At 41.0% G+C, this 17,167-nt stretch overlaps 1 protein-coding gene across 3 annotated transcripts in view; it reads left to right on the top strand.

Annotated features, from left to right (window-relative positions):
• Window positions 1–17,167, top strand: part of LOC107382188 (circadian locomoter output cycles protein kaput) — a 39,624-nt gene that overhangs the window by 3,819 nt on the left and 18,638 nt on the right. For all 3 annotated transcript variants that reach the window (XM_054751616.2, XM_015954225.3, XM_054751613.2), the window contains exons 2-12: window positions 4,138–4,216; window positions 4,603–4,771; window positions 9,315–9,403; window positions 9,926–9,979; window positions 10,120–10,268; window positions 10,741–10,832; window positions 11,109–11,198; window positions 11,277–11,397; window positions 11,511–11,624; window positions 11,745–11,863; window positions 11,961–12,043. In XM_054751616.2, coding sequence (XP_054607591.2) covers window positions 9,387–9,403; window positions 9,926–9,979; window positions 10,120–10,268; window positions 10,741–10,832; window positions 11,109–11,198; window positions 11,277–11,397; window positions 11,511–11,624; window positions 11,745–11,863; window positions 11,961–12,043 — 839 coding nt within the window. In that variant the 5' untranslated portion in view covers window positions 4,138–4,216; window positions 4,603–4,771; window positions 9,315–9,386. The remainder of the gene's footprint in view (window positions 1–4,137; window positions 4,217–4,602; window positions 4,772–9,314; window positions 9,404–9,925; window positions 9,980–10,119; window positions 10,269–10,740; window positions 10,833–11,108; window positions 11,199–11,276; window positions 11,398–11,510; window positions 11,625–11,744; window positions 11,864–11,960; window positions 12,044–17,167) is intronic.

Raw genomic sequence — 17,167 nt, 5'->3', positions numbered from 1 at the left:
GTGACAACCCTAGTTGGGACATTTCACATGCTAGGCTTCCACAATGCATCAAGCACAGCAGCTGAGATCAAACCAGACAGTAAGTGAAACATCAACATGCGTAAAACATCCGGAAACTTCAAAATAAAAGTCTTGTGCGGATTTCCAGTTGCTTTACCATTTTAAAAAGTACGTCATTACTTGTTGTGAGTTTTTTGTAGCTGCGGTAGAACAGAAAATAAACCACAAACCTGTTTGGATACATGCTACTGTGTTTTTTGCGTGAATTGCTTGCCCAATCCCTCATGGTGTTGCAGTTCTCTGGTGATTCTGCGACCTCAAAAAATTAGCTGCATGAAACGCTTTTGCAGCTGTGTCACATGTAAAACACTCTCAGTGGGAAGGGAGCTCCCCCGCAAAACACGTCTATTATGTTAGCGTGTCTTACACATCCAGTGGAAAGGCTCTGTCTGCTTGGATTTCCAGGCTGCCATAGCAGCTCCTCTCTGCTTTTATAGCAGCACTCTGTCCATGTTTCTTTTTTCATGTGACTGATTGATCAAATAGAAGATTGCGTTTAATTATTTGGTGTTTTGATGTGTTTTGTCTCATAAATTATACTTTTAAAATTCAATCACCACTCTGGAGAAAGGACACAATGAAAAAATCTGCCATTAAAAATGTTCTGCTTCTAAGAGTCTTTGAGGATTTAAGACTACACATTTCTGATGGTATTGATTTGAAAATATGGGAAATTTTAGTAAAGTCTACAATCTAGAGTACTAGTGGATCATGCAAAGTGATGCTGTCATTCTCATATTTGAGAATGAGAAAATAGTGTATGCACAGTTGATGAAACATCTAAATGAATTTCAGGTAATGGACACCTGTCAGTCTGGTTTTAGAAAACAGCACAGCACTGAAACTGCTCACGTTCGGGTGTTTAATGACATTTTTCTGGCTTTAGATTCAGGTTTCCATGTGGTTCTGGTACTTTTGGATCTATCTGCAGCATTCGACACGATCGATCATGACATTTTGATCACAAGACTTCACACTTGGGCTGGCATTTCAGGCACAGCCCTAGATTGGTTTAGGTCATACTTTTGTAACAGGTCTGCTAGGGTCATGTTGGACGGCTGTTCATCCGAGTCACAGCCTCTACGTTGGGGTGTCCCACAAGGTTCAATTCTCGGCCCGTTACTGTTCAACCTCTTTATACTGCCCTTAGGAGCCATTTTCAGAAAGCACGCTGTCTCATACCATCGTTACGCTGACGACTGTCAAATCTATTTTTCATTTAAGCCAACTCAATCAACGAAAGTTCTGTCTGATTGTATCCTTGAGGTCAAGCAATGGCTAGCTGATAACTTCCTCCATCTTAATGACTCCAAAACTGACTTAATCGTTTTCAGTCCTTACAGTACCATGGCTACTCATCAACCTGACCTCAACTATCTCTCACCTAATGTATCCTCTGTAATCTCCAACCTTGGAGTAAAAATGGACCAGGCTCTGAAGATGGATGCCCAGGTCAATAACACAGTTAAATCATGTTTTTACCAACTAAGACGCATCTCGAAACTAAAGCACATCCTGAGTGTCCGTCTTCTGAAATCCGTGGTCCACACTTTCATCACTTCAAGGCTGGATTACTCTAACTCCTGCTTATATGGCATCAGTAAAGCAGCTCTTTCTAGACTTCAGCTGGTCCTGAATTCAGCAGCTAGGTTGCTGACTGGAGCTGACAGAAGACAACACATTTCACCAATTCTGAAATCTCTCCACTGGTTGCCCATGCAGTTCAGGATAAACTTCAAAATTATGCTTCTGACTTACAAATCCTTGAACCATCAAGCTCCTCCATATCTGTGTGAACTTGTCCATTACTACAACCCGCCGCGTGCTCTCAGGTCTGAAGATAAGCTCCTCCTAGCTGTTCCAAATGCACGTTTAAAAAGCCGTGGAGAAAGGGCTTTCTCTGTCTGTGCACCAAAGCTGTGGAACGCATTACCACTGCTAGTGAGGCAAGCACCAACAGCTAGCATTTTTAAATCACGCTTGAAAACTCACTACTTCAACCTAGCTTATACAACATAATTATGAACCTCACTCACATCTGCATTGTTTAAAAATGGACTTCACAATATCAACTTCCGTACTATTGAGGTTCTTTTTAAAAATGTTTTTCTAATTTTTTTATTCTCCCTGTGTCTTATTGATTTTTAGCTGTTAGTTTTGGGAATTTTGTTGTATTTCCTTTTTATCTTCTATCTGTGTTCGACATGTTTGTATAACGCCGGTTTAATTAACTAACATTTTTAGTGTACAGCGCCTTGTCTGGTTGTAAAGCCTTGTGAATGCGCTTATAAATAAAATTGGATTGGATTGGATATTTGGATGAGCTGCACTGATGTCAAACGAGTTTTACGCCGAAGAGGAGAAATAATTGTATTGTGTTTCACATTTCAAATGTGCTAAATGAATGTTATTTCAATGTTGACCAAAATAATCCTATGAGCTTTTCAAAAATCTAGCATCTCAAAGGTGTAGCATTCATCATCATCATTCTATAGGCATGCAGTAAGTTGGCGAAATAGTCTAGTCCAAATATTATCTGAGACTTTGAACTTTACTGTCTAACAGCGAAAAATTCCCAGATAGGGATAATTTGTTAATAGTTTGTGACATTATCAGTGATTTACTGTCTTTGCTGGTGAATTGTCAGTGTCTGAACTCTTTCTGAGTTTTTCTCTAAAACTATGTAGTTTTTTCAGTTTATTCAGTCACATCTTGGGTTTTGTGTTTGTTTTTTATGTAAAATACTTTGTGTGCCTGCTTCTTTATTATGTAAATGTTATGCTTGTGTGTCTGTGAAGGTTCTCATGCTTGTGTGTGTTTCTGTGTGTCACAGTTACATTGAAGTGGGGAAATATTGAATCACTAGTTATAGATTCTCAACAATGCAGTTCTTACTAGGGATGGGTACCGAATTCGGTACTTTTTAAGGTACCGACCGAATTCCATAGTACCGGCCGAGCACCAATTCACGTCATTTCGAACGGTGCCTCGTTTCGGTACCCGTCCATCATAACGAGAACTTGCCAAGACAGCTGCGCATGCGCAAGAGCGTTATGTCGTCGGTCGCTGCGAGCGAGTTGTAAACAGAGCAGCATGATAGAAAGAATGCACGCTAAAGCTTGGGTCCACTTCACTAAATGTGATGGGTAACTGGGTGATGATGAAACCAGCGACAACGATCTAAGTGAGACATCCTCATCTTAATCTGCTCTGGTAGGTGAATAAAATGTTTAAGATAACGTTAGCTTGATTTGTTAGCTTCCGTTCTGCTAATGGTGCGTTTGCTTTCTCCTCGGAACTCCAAATTTCTGATTAGAAGAACATGAACGAGCTCTAAAGTTTGGCTTCACTTTACTAAATGCGACGGGTGATTGGGTGAAGACGAAACCAGTGACAACGATCTAAGTGTGAGGCATCATCGTTTTAATCTGCTCCAGCAGCTAAATAAACTGTTTAAGATAACGTTAGCTTGATATGTTAGCTTCCATTGCCACCATTGTTATCAGCTAATGGTGCGTTCGCTTTCTCCTCGGAAATTCTAACTTCCCAGTAGGAAAAATCAAATGAAAAAGGACGGCAAAAGGAATGAAGATACACAGTAAATTTAGTTCACAGTAAAGATGTTTGCTTCAGTTTAATTATCAGCTTATAAAACTACAAGGACGATGTTAAAATACAAACAGTTGAATGTTATTTATCGTGATATTTATCAAATATTGTTATATAATGAGAAAAATATATATTTAATTATTAAAGAGAATGAAAATAATAAACACTCAAAAGTATCGAAAATTGGTACCGTTAAGTACCGGTATCGATTCGTAGGTACCGGGAATTAGTACCGAATCGATTCAAATGTCAAAGGTACCCATCCCTAGTTCTTACCTACTTGTGAAGAAAAAGCCACTCAGGACTGCGGTCATCTGCTCTCGTTCAACATGCACTCTTTGTGTAATTGTTGCACATTTGATTATTGATTGAAATGAGTTTGGTTGGTTTTGAAAATCTGCTTGCTTGTGGAAACATGAATGACCCGTAGTGTGTTTGTGAATGAGTCAGGACTTTTGTGTGTTGCAGGTCAGGTCAGGTGTGGTGCTGTCTCTGCCTCTAAGGACAAAAACTAAAGATTTGCCTACAAGAGACATTCCAGATGAGGGTAAGTTTAAAAAAGAGAATTCAGATGTTGAAGGCCCATTAGGATGTATTTAGAAATTTCTAAATTCATTATTTTTTTGGTTCATCAGACCTGAATAAGTAAAATTACAAACTAGGTCATGTAAAGACTTTAGAAAATGCTTGTGTCTATTTGAAGTGATATTGTTGTGCAGATTAATAATTAAACAATTATTTTATACAAGAATTCTAATGTTTTTTGTTTTGATTTGACATTTTTCTCAGATCAAAACAAATCTTGTGGTAACAAAGATGATTAACTAATGAAAATCATAACTTATTTGGTTCCAGGTCGGATGTATAAACATGGAAATTTACTAAAACTTTATCTCTGCAACCTTTTCCTCATACTCTGGTTTGTTTCTACAGATTTGGGCAGCCACCGTGTTTTTCCTGTGGTTTGGTGTCCTTTCCTAACCCTGATGACCTCAGCATCTATTTTGACCACAGAGTCGGCTCCATCCCCAGACCGTTTCTACCATTCCTGAGAAAATTAACAAAACAAGAAACGTTGAATTTGTGCAAAAGCTGTCGTGGGGTGAGGAGGAACCACACGTGCAAACACACTTGTGTTGTGATACATTACCAGTGAAAAGTTTTTTCCCCCCACTTTTATCTTCTCAGATTATTAAATTGAAGTATTTAGTATTTCTTTAGCATATCTGTATTCATTGATTTAACAGTTTTTTAGTAGATTAGTTGTTGCTTTTTGTATTAATCAACAATGAGTTTGAAACAATCCTTTCTGGTTTAGAAGAAATGGATTTGCCCCTTTTCCTTAGCCTGGCAAGTCATCCTATATCTGGTCACGACTCGGACACAGAACTCAGTCAGAGGGCAAAATCTACAGTTGTCTTTAAAACTGTCTCTGCATGCAGTTGGGAAGCACTAGGACCAATCGGAGCAACAACGTGATATTCATCACTACGGAAATCAGTCAATAGGGCAGTCTGTCATACACCTTCATTACAGAAGAAGCAAATACATCCTTTTTGTAGAAATCCTGAACTTAAGTACCTCTACCTGCTCTTGGCTCAGAGAAAAGCCCAAGTGTAAATTGTCCAAAGCTGATGCCAAAGTAGGAATGGGCGATATGGCCTAAAATCTATATCACGACAAGTTCTGAAGCACACGCGGTAACGATAAATATCACGATACATTCTTCTACATGTCTTAATGACACACAATAATTCTAGAAGTACAGAATGCCATGTAAGTAACATATATTGTTCAAGTCTTATTTAAAGGGACTTTACGGAGTTTTGAATTTTTATGCTCGCGATTGCCCCCTCAGGCCAAAAGCGTAACGGCAGCTTCAATAGTAGGCTCGTGCACGAGGCGCGCATGCTGTACGTGCACACTCCTTAACGAAAATAACAGCTGAGACAGTCCCGTGTGTGTGTGTGTGTGGCCTGGAGGACAGAGGACAGGAGAACGCGCAGCTAATTAATTAAATAATTTGGTTCTGTACCTTTCTCTTCAGCACAGCCGACAAAGGTTTAAGATGGGTCAGTCCTCCTGCATGCTCAGATCATTCCCTTCCCTTGCTTGAAAAATTGTTCCAAAATGAAAGTTGAACCCACATCTTTTTTATCTGTGAATTCAATGCCGTTCGGCGAGTCTCAAATAAAAATTTGGGCATCTTACTGTAAAAAAATATACCATTAATGTGAAAAAGAAACTCTAAATGAACCATTTTCTCATCTAGAATCGAACCCGGGTCTTCCGCACGAAAGACCGACGTCTAACTAGGCGAGCTAAAGCACCAGTGGTGTCTTTTGTATCTGTAACATTTATATCCTTGATGACAGCTGAAACAACGTTCAAAGAACGGTTCGGAGCGAAAATGGCTCTTTTGTTGCTAATTTGCAGGAAATATCTAGAGGAAAGTAGCTAAGGGTCCTCAGAGATGTAGCTAGGTTCATCACTAGGCGTTAGGATCAGCGACAAAGTCGCTGAGTTGGCACTGCCTCTCTCTCTGCTGCTAAAGCTACAGATAGCAAATGCTACGGGCTATGCCTGAGCGTGAACGCGCATGAAGCAGCCTGCTCGACCCGAGCATCTCTCTTTTTCTGTGATTTTACAGAAAAACAGGCAATCACAGTAAAAATGCCAGGGCTCATTCTACAGGACCAGGGCATTGCAGGAGAATGTATGAAGAAGACATTTATTATTTCTATACATGTTTTGGCTGTCACACTTCCATAATGTCCCTTTAAATAAATACAAAATATCACAAATAGTTTTTATGTTATAAGGTCAAATGAATAAAGGGGATATTTTAAATAAGATACAAGATAAATCTGTTGAACTAAGGTGAAAATTTTTAAAGCAAGAAATAACATTTCTTCCTGTTTTCCTGATTCATTTATTCAGATTTCAAGTTTTTTGCTGGTAGAAATTGTTTCGGGGTGAATAACTGCAGGTAAAATGGTGTTAGTTAGAAGCTGCATGGTGGCGCAGTTGTTAGCACTGTCGCAGCAAGAAGGTTGTAGGTTTGAAACTCGGCTGCAGCCTTTCTGCGTGGAGTTGGATGTTTTCCCCATGCATGCGTGGGTTTCCTCCAGGTACTCCGGTGTCCCCGACAGATCACAACATGCCCTATAGGTTAACAATTATACGTCGCTTTGGATAAAAGCATCATAAACATAAATTAATCCATTTTCATTCACTTTTGTCTGCGCTGGTTTGACCCACCGCGATGCGCACCTGCAGCACAGAGCGAGAAAGAGGGAGGAGCTGGTTCCAGACATCTTTTTATTTAATGGGACAAACAGCTGAAACTAAGAAGGACTGTGAGGGAAAACTGTTCAAACTAAACTACAGGAGATGTCCAAAATATCTGGAAGACTGTGTGTTAATCATGTGGTAACAAACAAACGGCATTTAAGAGAATTAACATTACCAAGCTGTTAACGCAGAAACATTACTCACCGGCATATTTTACTCAAGATGTTTTTCTGCTCACCGTCCGACTCCTTAAGCTTAGTTTATGCTTGATGCATTCACTTTCCGCTTGGTAATGCGGCTCGCGGATGGAACGCGCTTCACAACTCGCAGCGTTTATGGTTCGTGCGGCTCGTCTCTGCGGTGAGCCAATATTCTCCCAAACTGAACGGGGCAGCATGGAGCTCTACGGCATGCATCCAACACTGCACCATAGTAGAAGTAAAAATGACTGTTTACAACATGGCATTTCAGCATTTTTTAACAGCGTCCTCGTCTTTTCCGACAGTGTGAGCTATTTCTCTCCAAGAATTATTAACAACATGTTGATCACGGTGATCTCTGAGAGCTGAATCATACAAATGTCTGTATTTACGAACCTCTGCCATACTAGATCTTGCCGGTCCGCCATGTTTTTCCGCGTCCGACCGTCCGCGTGGTTAGAAAATTTCCTAGGTGCGCGTTGCGGAAATTTTGGGCCGTGCGGAGACGCGGTGGAGGGGCGTGGTTGTTAAAATGATGTAATTTCGCCGCGCAGAGCCGTGCGGACCTCGCGGACGCGTCAAGCATAAACCAACCTTTAAACCCAAACCAGGTCCGTATAACCAACATAACCCCTTTATAAGCACGTCTTCATCCACACACTCTGCTCGGCGGCAGCAGCTGCGTTTCCTCTAGAGCAGATGGACAACATTCATGCAAAAACATGAGGAGTGCACTCTCAGCCATGTTGCTCTATTGAAGCTCGCGCCCCTCTGTGACATCATCAGCAAACACATCTGGTTAGCCGGTAGTAAACAACTCTGTATCATAGGCCAAAATCATACTGGTCATATTGTGCATTACTATGCCAAAGCCATTTCAAACCAGCGCCATTCTTGAAACATGTCTTTGTAGTGTTTCTTTGTCGTATCGCCGGCGCTAAGCCCACCCAATGTTTCTCTACAAACTGAAAGCGCTGTGATTGGACAGACCAAACATCGTTTGAGGCAATGGTAGGCCTGCTGAGGCTACAAGGGGGTGTGGCTAAACCACCCTCTTGCTACTGCTATGGTTTGTCTAGATTTCCAGGCTAGCTTTTCCTCGAATGTTGATACAATTATTTCACATCCACAGAATGTCAGTAACAGGATTATTTTACAACCTGCTTTCAAGCATGAATTTACACCTCTGTCTATGGACAACGGTTCTAGACTCCACCAGGGGCGGATTTAGGACTGAAGAAGATCCGGGGCTTAACACACACGCGCGCACACACACATGAGCGCGCACACACACACACACACACACACACACACACGCACGCGCGCGCACACATGTGACACGCACTAGTCAATATCATATATGTCTTGTACCACATAATTTTTAATCTGAAGCTACATATTAAGCATTTTCAGGGCAGAGTATTGTTCCTGTTAGTGTTTAGTGTGAGGTGATAGTAAATATTCCCTTTCTTTCTCCAACAACTTTACCTGATAGTAAGCTAACTTTAGGCAAACCAGCAGCACAACAAATATTTTCAAATAAGACTCACAAACCTGAGTCAACACCAGTCTCATCAAAGCTGGGGTTCTGTCGTTGTACTTTTGGTCTAAAAAACATCCTTATGTCCATCTTCACTCATGCGTTTCAGGCAGAGAGTGTAGAAGAAGCCGGCTGCTGAAGGGCCTCTTCTTCAGTGGTGGAGGCTCAGGCAGGCTGTATACAAACTACTGCCAGCTGCTCCCTCTCTGTTGGACTTTGGTACTGCATGTTACTTCCACGATTTAGATCCGGGGCTTTTCATGAAACATCCGGGGCTTCAGCCCAAGTAGCCGGGCCTAACGCCGCCCCTGGACTCCACCCGTCTCTCTTTGAGATTGGTTGTACTCAGCAACTCTCCATTAACATTACTACCGTATCAGAGGTCATGCTGTAAATAGCTTCTCACAATAAACATTGCGTGACTGGCAGTTTTATTGTTTGTCAAATCGAGTGTGTCTCTGCAAGTGACGTGTTCCAGTAAAAGCAGCAAATGAGAGGTGTGACTCTTTCACTAGTAGTTGAGATTTTTAATAATTCACTAACGGCAATACGAAGCAAAACAGTGGAACGTTTAAAATAATGGTTTTAATTTATCTTTTTGATCTCTCCAGGTGCTCTTCCAAATGCCTACCTCACGCCTAAAGAACAAATCACTGCATCTACAGCCCTGATCAGCAGCCACCATGACATCAAGTATAGGGTATGCTGACTCACACTGCAGAGCGTACGACGTATCTAAATGTCACGCTCATGATGGAAACACTCAGTCTGGATCAAGCTGGGGATGTTTGCAAAAACACAATTAGAATTTTCTAGTAATCAAACTCTCAAGGGTTTACCCGTAATAAATTATTTTAGATCTTTTTCTCTTATTATTTTGTTTTCTGAATGATTACATTCAAAAGTTAAATGTGTGTCTCAGAGAATACGCTGTAGTGCAAATGAAAGTGCTGTTAGAGGAACACCCTTCTACCTAAACATGGTTTTGGCAAGCAAAACACATTCCTTTCTCTTTCTCTTTTTTTCTTCTTCTACGTGACCTAAATATAAACTTGCTTCTGGCATTTATGTTAGGAATCTTCTTCTCATTAGTCATCATTCATCATCTGCTAATACTAACTATTCATTTCTGCATTTAAAAGCTGCCGACAAACAAACTCACACAGGGACGAATGGGCGTTGGGAAAAACTCTGAATGCCAAACATTTCTCCCCTCCTGTAGGGATAGCCTCTTTGATGGGTCGATGGAAGAAGATGAGAAGGACAAGGCAAAACGGTACACTTGGCCTACGTTTTAATAAGATTTTACCTGAAGATGAGTTTTTTTTTTCTTTTAGCCAGTGCTGCACAGCGTTTGCAGCATGTGTGCTGTTTTTGACGAGCACTATTAACCGTACCTGGTCTCTTGGATTGCAGTGTTTCCCGTAACAAGTCAGAGAAGAAACGTAGAGATCAGTTCAATGTCCTCATCAAGGAGCTTGGCACGATGTTGCCAGGCAACACCAGGAAGATGGACAAGTCCACCATCCTGCAGAAAAGCATCGACTTCCTGTGTAAACACAAAGGTCATCATCCCCATCCTTGTGTTTATGTGTTCTCTGTTAGATTTCTGCTGCTATATTTATGTTTAATTATTCACCTGCACACACACACACACACACACACACACACACACACACACACACACACACACACGCACACACACACCAGCACTTGTTCATCCTTATCACCTACGCTTAGTAAAAACAGGTGTTATTGTGCCTTTTATCAGACATGGGTGTTGGTAAAATGTCGAGCGCTGTTTGTTTTTAATCTTTTGACTCCTTATTGATGATTTACTGACTTGATCAATGTGAGATTTACTATTTAGGTTAAATTTAATTTGAATCAATATTAAAATCAACTTTTTCTGTTTTAAATACTAAACCATGTTTGCCCCTGCTGTGTAGTTCTTATGTGCTGTGACCACAAAAGTTTCTCCTTTTATTATTTTTAATGAGAGCTTTAAATTTAAAAAGTAATTTTCTCCTTCACCAGAAATTGCTGCTCAGTCGGAGTCCAGTGAGATCAGACAGGACTGGAAACCTCCATTTCTTAGCAACGAGGAGTTCACTCAGCTTATGCTGGAGGTTAGAAGTGCCACGCTCTGATTTATTTCACCTGTTAGGTTTCTACACAAGTGTTTCAACCTCATTGTATCAGTATTGTGGATAGATGTTCATATATAAGCCTGAATCTTTCATTTGAATGTTTTTATCATTTAAAAAGAAGCGACCATATACGGTTTTGATGTGCTGAATCATAATTTTAAATGTTTTGTGAATCATTATTAAAACCCACTTCATTTCTTTATTCTTGTAATTGAGAGCAACATCCCATAATGATATTTGAACTTGTTTTATCAGGCTCTGGATGGGTTCTTTATAGCAATAATGACTGATGGAAACATCCTGTATGTCTCTGAGAGTGTCACCTCATTACTAGAACACCTACCAGTAAGTAATTAAACATGTTAGGACGACCTGGGTGTGAAAAGAGAACTTGTCTCCACACCTGAATGTGTGGTTTTCCAGGCCGACTTGGTGGACCAGAACCTGTTAAACTTCCTGCCTGTTGGGGAACACTCCGAAGTTTACAAAGCTTTGTCCACACACCCCTCCGACCCAGAGAGCCTCAGTACTGATTATTTGAAAAGTCAGTAGCACCTTACAGCTTGTTTGAAATATGTTGAACATTTCTTATAAGCAATTTTTTTTAATCACTATGTTGAATGACTTATTTTTGTTTGGATTTATTTTTGTCTGCAGCTAAGAATCATCTGGAGTTCTGCTGCCACATGCTGCGAGGGGCTATCGACCCTAAGGAACCTCCCGTTTACGAGTATGTCAAGTTCATCGGCAATTTCAAGTCTCTCAACAATGGTGAGTCATCCATGTTACTTAAAAAAATGTCATCTGTTCATTTGGTTTTTTAGAGGAACAATGTTTTATATAACATGTCATATAATTTTTAAATCACAGAACTTTTTGTTTGTGCTCCAGTTCCCAACATTACAAGAAACGGCCTGGCGGGGGTGTTACAGCGATCGCTGCAACCTGCCTTCGATGACCAGGTGTGCTTTGTAGCCACAGTTCGGTTGGCCAAACCACAATTTATCAAGGTAGTGTTTAGACTCAAACTTACCTGAAATACAATTGAGTCAGCTTTATTTAAAAGAAAAACATACAACTCAAAGGTCTTTGTTTTCATGCTTGTAGGAAATGTGTACAGTAGAGGAACCTAATGAGGAATTTACCTCAAGGCACAGTCTAGAGTGGAAATTCCTCTTCCTAGACCACAGGTGAGACACAAGCAGAGGCAGTTATGTGTTCACATCTTCACACACAAACACACTTTTGCACCTGGAGGGGTTTTGTGTAATGCCGAGACATATCTGTGTCATTACATTCACCAGTAATAAGTATGACTTCATAGCTTTTGTTGTAAACGACTCACATTTTTCTTATTTTCATCAGTGCCTGCTGTCGGACACAAACAAGGATGTAAATGTTATGGAGGGTGCCGATTCACCATTTAATCGATGCACAATGATGTGACACGTGCCGTTCAAAATAGACGTCTAAACGTTCATAAACGATTCTAAATAAATGCCAAAAGACAGCCGCGAAGCATGGCGGGAACATAAAAGTTACGCAAGCCGCCCGGACACTTTAGGAAGACGGACCAGTGAGAAAACAATTGTTGTTTCTCAGCTTCAGCCACTGAGTGTGAGATTTACTCGTCAGGATTAGAGAAGTTGCGTAAAACTAAAATAAATACAATAGCAACACCACCAACCTGAGACAACTCAGTGCACTTTTCCATCCTGAGTTAGATGAAGAGAAGAAGTCTGGTTGTTCCTCCTAACTAGCCAGCAATCAAAGAAGGATTAATACAACTAAAACCCGCGACTCCATCCTTCTACATGAAACTACGGCAGCACCAGGGAGCCTCTGGTTGTTTATAAGTGGTCAGCCTGTGGCGGTGACGTGGTGCGATCTTGTGTTTTTCACTAATGATTATGCGATGATACAGATAATACAAATGTATTTTATAGCAGTGACAATTATCCAAATCTTATTAAAAAATAAATGAAGAGTTGATTGTTGTTAAAAGATGGATGGACAGCAATAAGTTGTCATCAAATTTAAACAAGACTAAAGCAATAACATTTGGTAATCAAGAAACAAAGTTTGAGTTGCCAATAAATATAGATGGTTTTCAAATTGAAATGGTACAAGAAAGCATATTTTTGGGAGTAAACTCATGGAAACCTCACATCAGACACACAAAACAAAAAAATCCCAAAAAGTCTTTCGATAATCAAATCAAATCAACTTTATTTATAAAGCACTTTTCATACAAAAAATGCAACTCAAAGTGCTTTACAGATTAAAATGGCCCCATAGATCCCATATTCCCATCCCAGCCCCCCTCCCCAAGTATAAAACAATTAACAATTACGGTTCCCCTCCCGCACCCAACTTCCAAAGTGGACATACAATCACCCGCACACATAATAAAGCTGTCATTTCTTGATTGCAACACACATCGTGTATTGTATTGCTCCTTAGTTCTCCCTTATTTTACTTATGGCACTGAGGTATGGGGGAATAATTATCAATGCTCCTTACAGCCTCTTTATATATTGCAAAAAAGAGCGGTCCGTATCATAAATAAGGTTGGATTCTTAGAACACACAAATTAACTTTTTTTACAATCTAAATTATTAAAATTACAGGATATAATTAAATATCAAACAGTTCAAGTTCTTTTCAAAGCATTTAATAAACTTCTACCAAATAATTTACAAAAGCTATTTATAATTAAAGAGCTGTCACATAGCCTAAGGAGAGATAAAATATTTAAATTACCACTGGTGCTAACAACACGTAAAAGCTTCTGTGTGTCTGTGTGTGGGATAAAAATATGGAATAACTTAAAGACGGATCACAAACAATGTCAAAATATTCAGATTTTTAAAGCACACTACAGAAGAACAGTTTGGTTAAAATACTTTACTAATGAGAATGGGCGATGATGTGAGTAAAGGTGTATGGGAATATATAATTAATGATATTGACAAGAATTGTTAAATTGTCTAGACTACCATTATTATTATTGTTATGATTCTGATTTTCTTTGGTCATAAGGTTGTTGAATTTGAGTTTTTTCTACATATTGAATGTTAAACTATTAGTGAAAAATAGGGGTGGGCTTGAATAAGCTTGGCTTCCGCCCACTCTCTTTCGAACATGCCTACAACAACTTGATTTATTATTGATTTATCTTGTGAGGTCTATTATTGATTTATATCCTGTTGTTAATTGTGATGTTATTGGCATGTTTGAAATAAATAAATGATGATGATTGTATAAAGTGGGAGCGGAGGCAGTCTCCTCGCCGTCACGGACTTTAGCTTGAACATAACTTCTTTTATGCCGATGGCATAAAGCTCCTAGGTGTTTTCACGAGCCGCTCCAGAAGCTGTCTGTCTTTCACAGTCCCACGTGAACTGTCTGGTGATCTGAGCTTCAGATCTAAAGACCAGAAGCTCACAGATTTCTGCATCGCTCCAGTTTGCCGTCTCAGCTGATTTTGTTAACAAAAGCGAAACTGACTGCCGTGTTTACTTTGATTTTTTTAGAGGAAGAAAATATCATTTCTATAGCGCCTCTCAAGATAAAAATGACGAGGCGCTTCACAAAAACAAAAAATGTAAAAATATAAAAAAGAATTTAGAAAATGGTTAAAAATATATTTAAAATGAGCAAAAAATAGACATTTGTGATTAAAAAATGTTAAGAAAGAGAGAGAGTGAATAGGAAAGAGGGAGATCAGTGGATCCTGAGGAAGGTGGAATAGGTGGGGAGAGCAGAATAAAGAGAGAGAGGTGAAGAAGGTCATACAAAAGCCAGCTTGAACAAGTGAGTCTTCAGCTGCTTTTTAAAGGAGACCACTGAGTCCACTGATCTCAGGCTCAGGGGGAGAGAGTTCCAGAGTCTGGGGGCCACAGCAACAAATGATCGGTCACCTTTGACCTTTAGCCTGGTGCTGCACAACCAGTAGGCTTTGATCACTGGACCTCAGGGACCTGCTGGGGGTGTAGGGACTGAGAAGATCACCAATGTAAGATGGTGCTTGTCCATGTAAGGCCCTATAGACCAGTACCAGGATCTTGAAATGAACCCTGAAGTTGACTGGCAGCCAGTGAAGCTGGAGGAGAAGCGGGGTGATGTGGGTGTGTTTGGAGGACTTGGTCAGAAGCCGAGCACAGGCATTCTGAACCACCTGTAGACGGTTCAGGGAGGTTCTGCTCAGACACGTGAAAAGAGAGTTACAGTAGTCTAAGCGTGAGGAGATGAAGGTGTGGAGAACTGTCTCAAGTTCAGAGCGGGACAGAATGGGACTCAGCTTAGCAATGTTCCTGAGATGGAAGAAGGAAGGGCGAACAACAGAACTGACATGAGAATCCAGGGTGAGAGCTGGGTCAAAGGTCACACCAAGATTTCTGATGGAAGGCTTGGTGTGAGAAGCAAGCTGACCAAGAGAGTCTCTGACTTTGGGAACCAGCTTGTCTGGGGCACAGATGAGGATCTCAGTCTTATCTTCATTCAGCTGAAGAAAGCTCCCAGCCATCCAGGTTTTGATAGAGTCTAAGCAGGTGTGTAACAGCTGCAGCTTAGACATCTCATGGAGCTTAAAGGAGATGTACAGTTGGATGTCATCTGCATAAAGATGGTAGGAGATTCCTTTGAAGGAGCTCAGGATGTGCTGAAGAGGAAGCAGATAGAGGAGGAAGAGCGGATCCCCAGCACAGAACCCTGTGGGACACCATGGGTAAGAGAGGTGGTGGAGGAACTAAACTTGGAGACAGCCACAGAAAAGGAGCACTCAGAGAGATAGATGAGAACCACTCCAGAGCAGATCCTGATAGGCCTACCCAGTCTCTCAGCCTGTCCAGTAGCAGGTGGTGGTCAACAGTGTCAAAGGCTGTAATCAGGTCCAACAGGACCAGAACAGAACAGTCCCCTGCATCACTGTGAGTCAGAAGGTCATTAGAGACCCTAAGAAGAGCTGTTTCAGTAGAATGAGCTCTACGAAAACCTGACTGGAAGCTATCATAGATGTTATGTTCATCAAGAGCAGCTGTGAGTTGTTAAGCCACAACCTTTTCTAAGATCTTGGAGATGAACGTAAGTTTAGAGATGGGTCTGAAGCTGCTATGGAGAGAGGGGTCAAGACTCGGTTTTTTAAGAAGTAGGTGGATTACAGCGTTTTTAAAGTAAGCAGGGACCTGACCAGAAACCAGAGAAGCATTAATTATAGAGAGTACGCTGGGACCGATGGACTGAAAAGCACTTTTAAACAAAGATGAGGGTAAGATGTCGAGGGGGCATGCAGAGGTCTTCATAGAGTTAACTAGTTTGGTTAACTCAGGCAAAGAAACAGGAGCAAAGCTATCTACGATGATGGGCCTGGTTGGAGCCGGGAGAGGCAGCGATAAGGCTGAAGGAGAGATGCTAGATCTAACCTTATTGACTTTGTCCACAAAGAAAGAGAAAGTTCTCACAGTCTGCAACAGAGTGGATGGAGGCTGTAGGAGAGGCAGGAGAGATGATGCTGCTGATGGTGTTAAACAGCACCTTGGGGTTCCCTTTGCTCTGGGACACCAGGTTGGAGAAATAGGAAACCCTCGCATCTCTGACTGCAGAGTTAAAGGATGTCTGAAGATCCTTTAGGTGCAGCAGATGGACGTGGAGATGGGTTTTCTTCCACAAACGCTCAATTTTTCTGCATTGGCGCTTTAGGCTGCGAAGGCTGTCATTAAACCAGGGAGTAGGGTTCACTGCAGGAACTGATCTGGTTCTGACAGGACAGATGTTGTCCAGAATGGAGAGGCAGTGCTCATTAAACTGAGAAGTTAAGGAATCTGGGTCGTTATCAGAAGAACAGGGTGGATCAAAAGCAGCAGAAAAATTGCTAGCTGTACTCCCATTAAGAAAATTTGAACTAACCATACGGAGAGAAGGAGGTGGGGCCACAGAAACTGACAAGTTAAAAGAAAATGCAATGGTGATGTGAAATATAAACGTCCTCAGGACAAACACTGTCAGCATTTAGACTCAGGGTAAAAACAAGGTCCAGAGTGTGCCCGCCTGGTGTGTGTGGGGCCAGAAACATGCTGGGTAAAGCTGAAGGAGTCCATAAGGCTGGAGAAATTCATGGCAAAGTGATCAGAGGGATCATCAACGTGGATGTTAAAGTCACCAACAATCACCAGTCTGGACAGCTTCACAGTGGAGGATAGAAAGTCACTAAACTCCTGAAGGAAAGAACTGTTTGGACCAGGTGGACGATAGACCACAGCACAGTAGAACGGGTCCTTACGCCCGACTTTAATCAGCTGCAGTTCAAAGGAAGC

The sequence above is a fragment of the Nothobranchius furzeri genome, chromosome 7 (assembly GCF_043380555.1).
Source record: "Nothobranchius furzeri strain GRZ-AD chromosome 7, NfurGRZ-RIMD1, whole genome shotgun sequence".
NCBI classification, from domain to species: Eukaryota; Metazoa; Chordata; class Actinopteri; order Cyprinodontiformes; family Nothobranchiidae; genus Nothobranchius; species Nothobranchius furzeri.
Note: the sequence above shows the minus strand (reverse complement) of the source record. Positions and strands in the feature narration are given on the sequence as shown.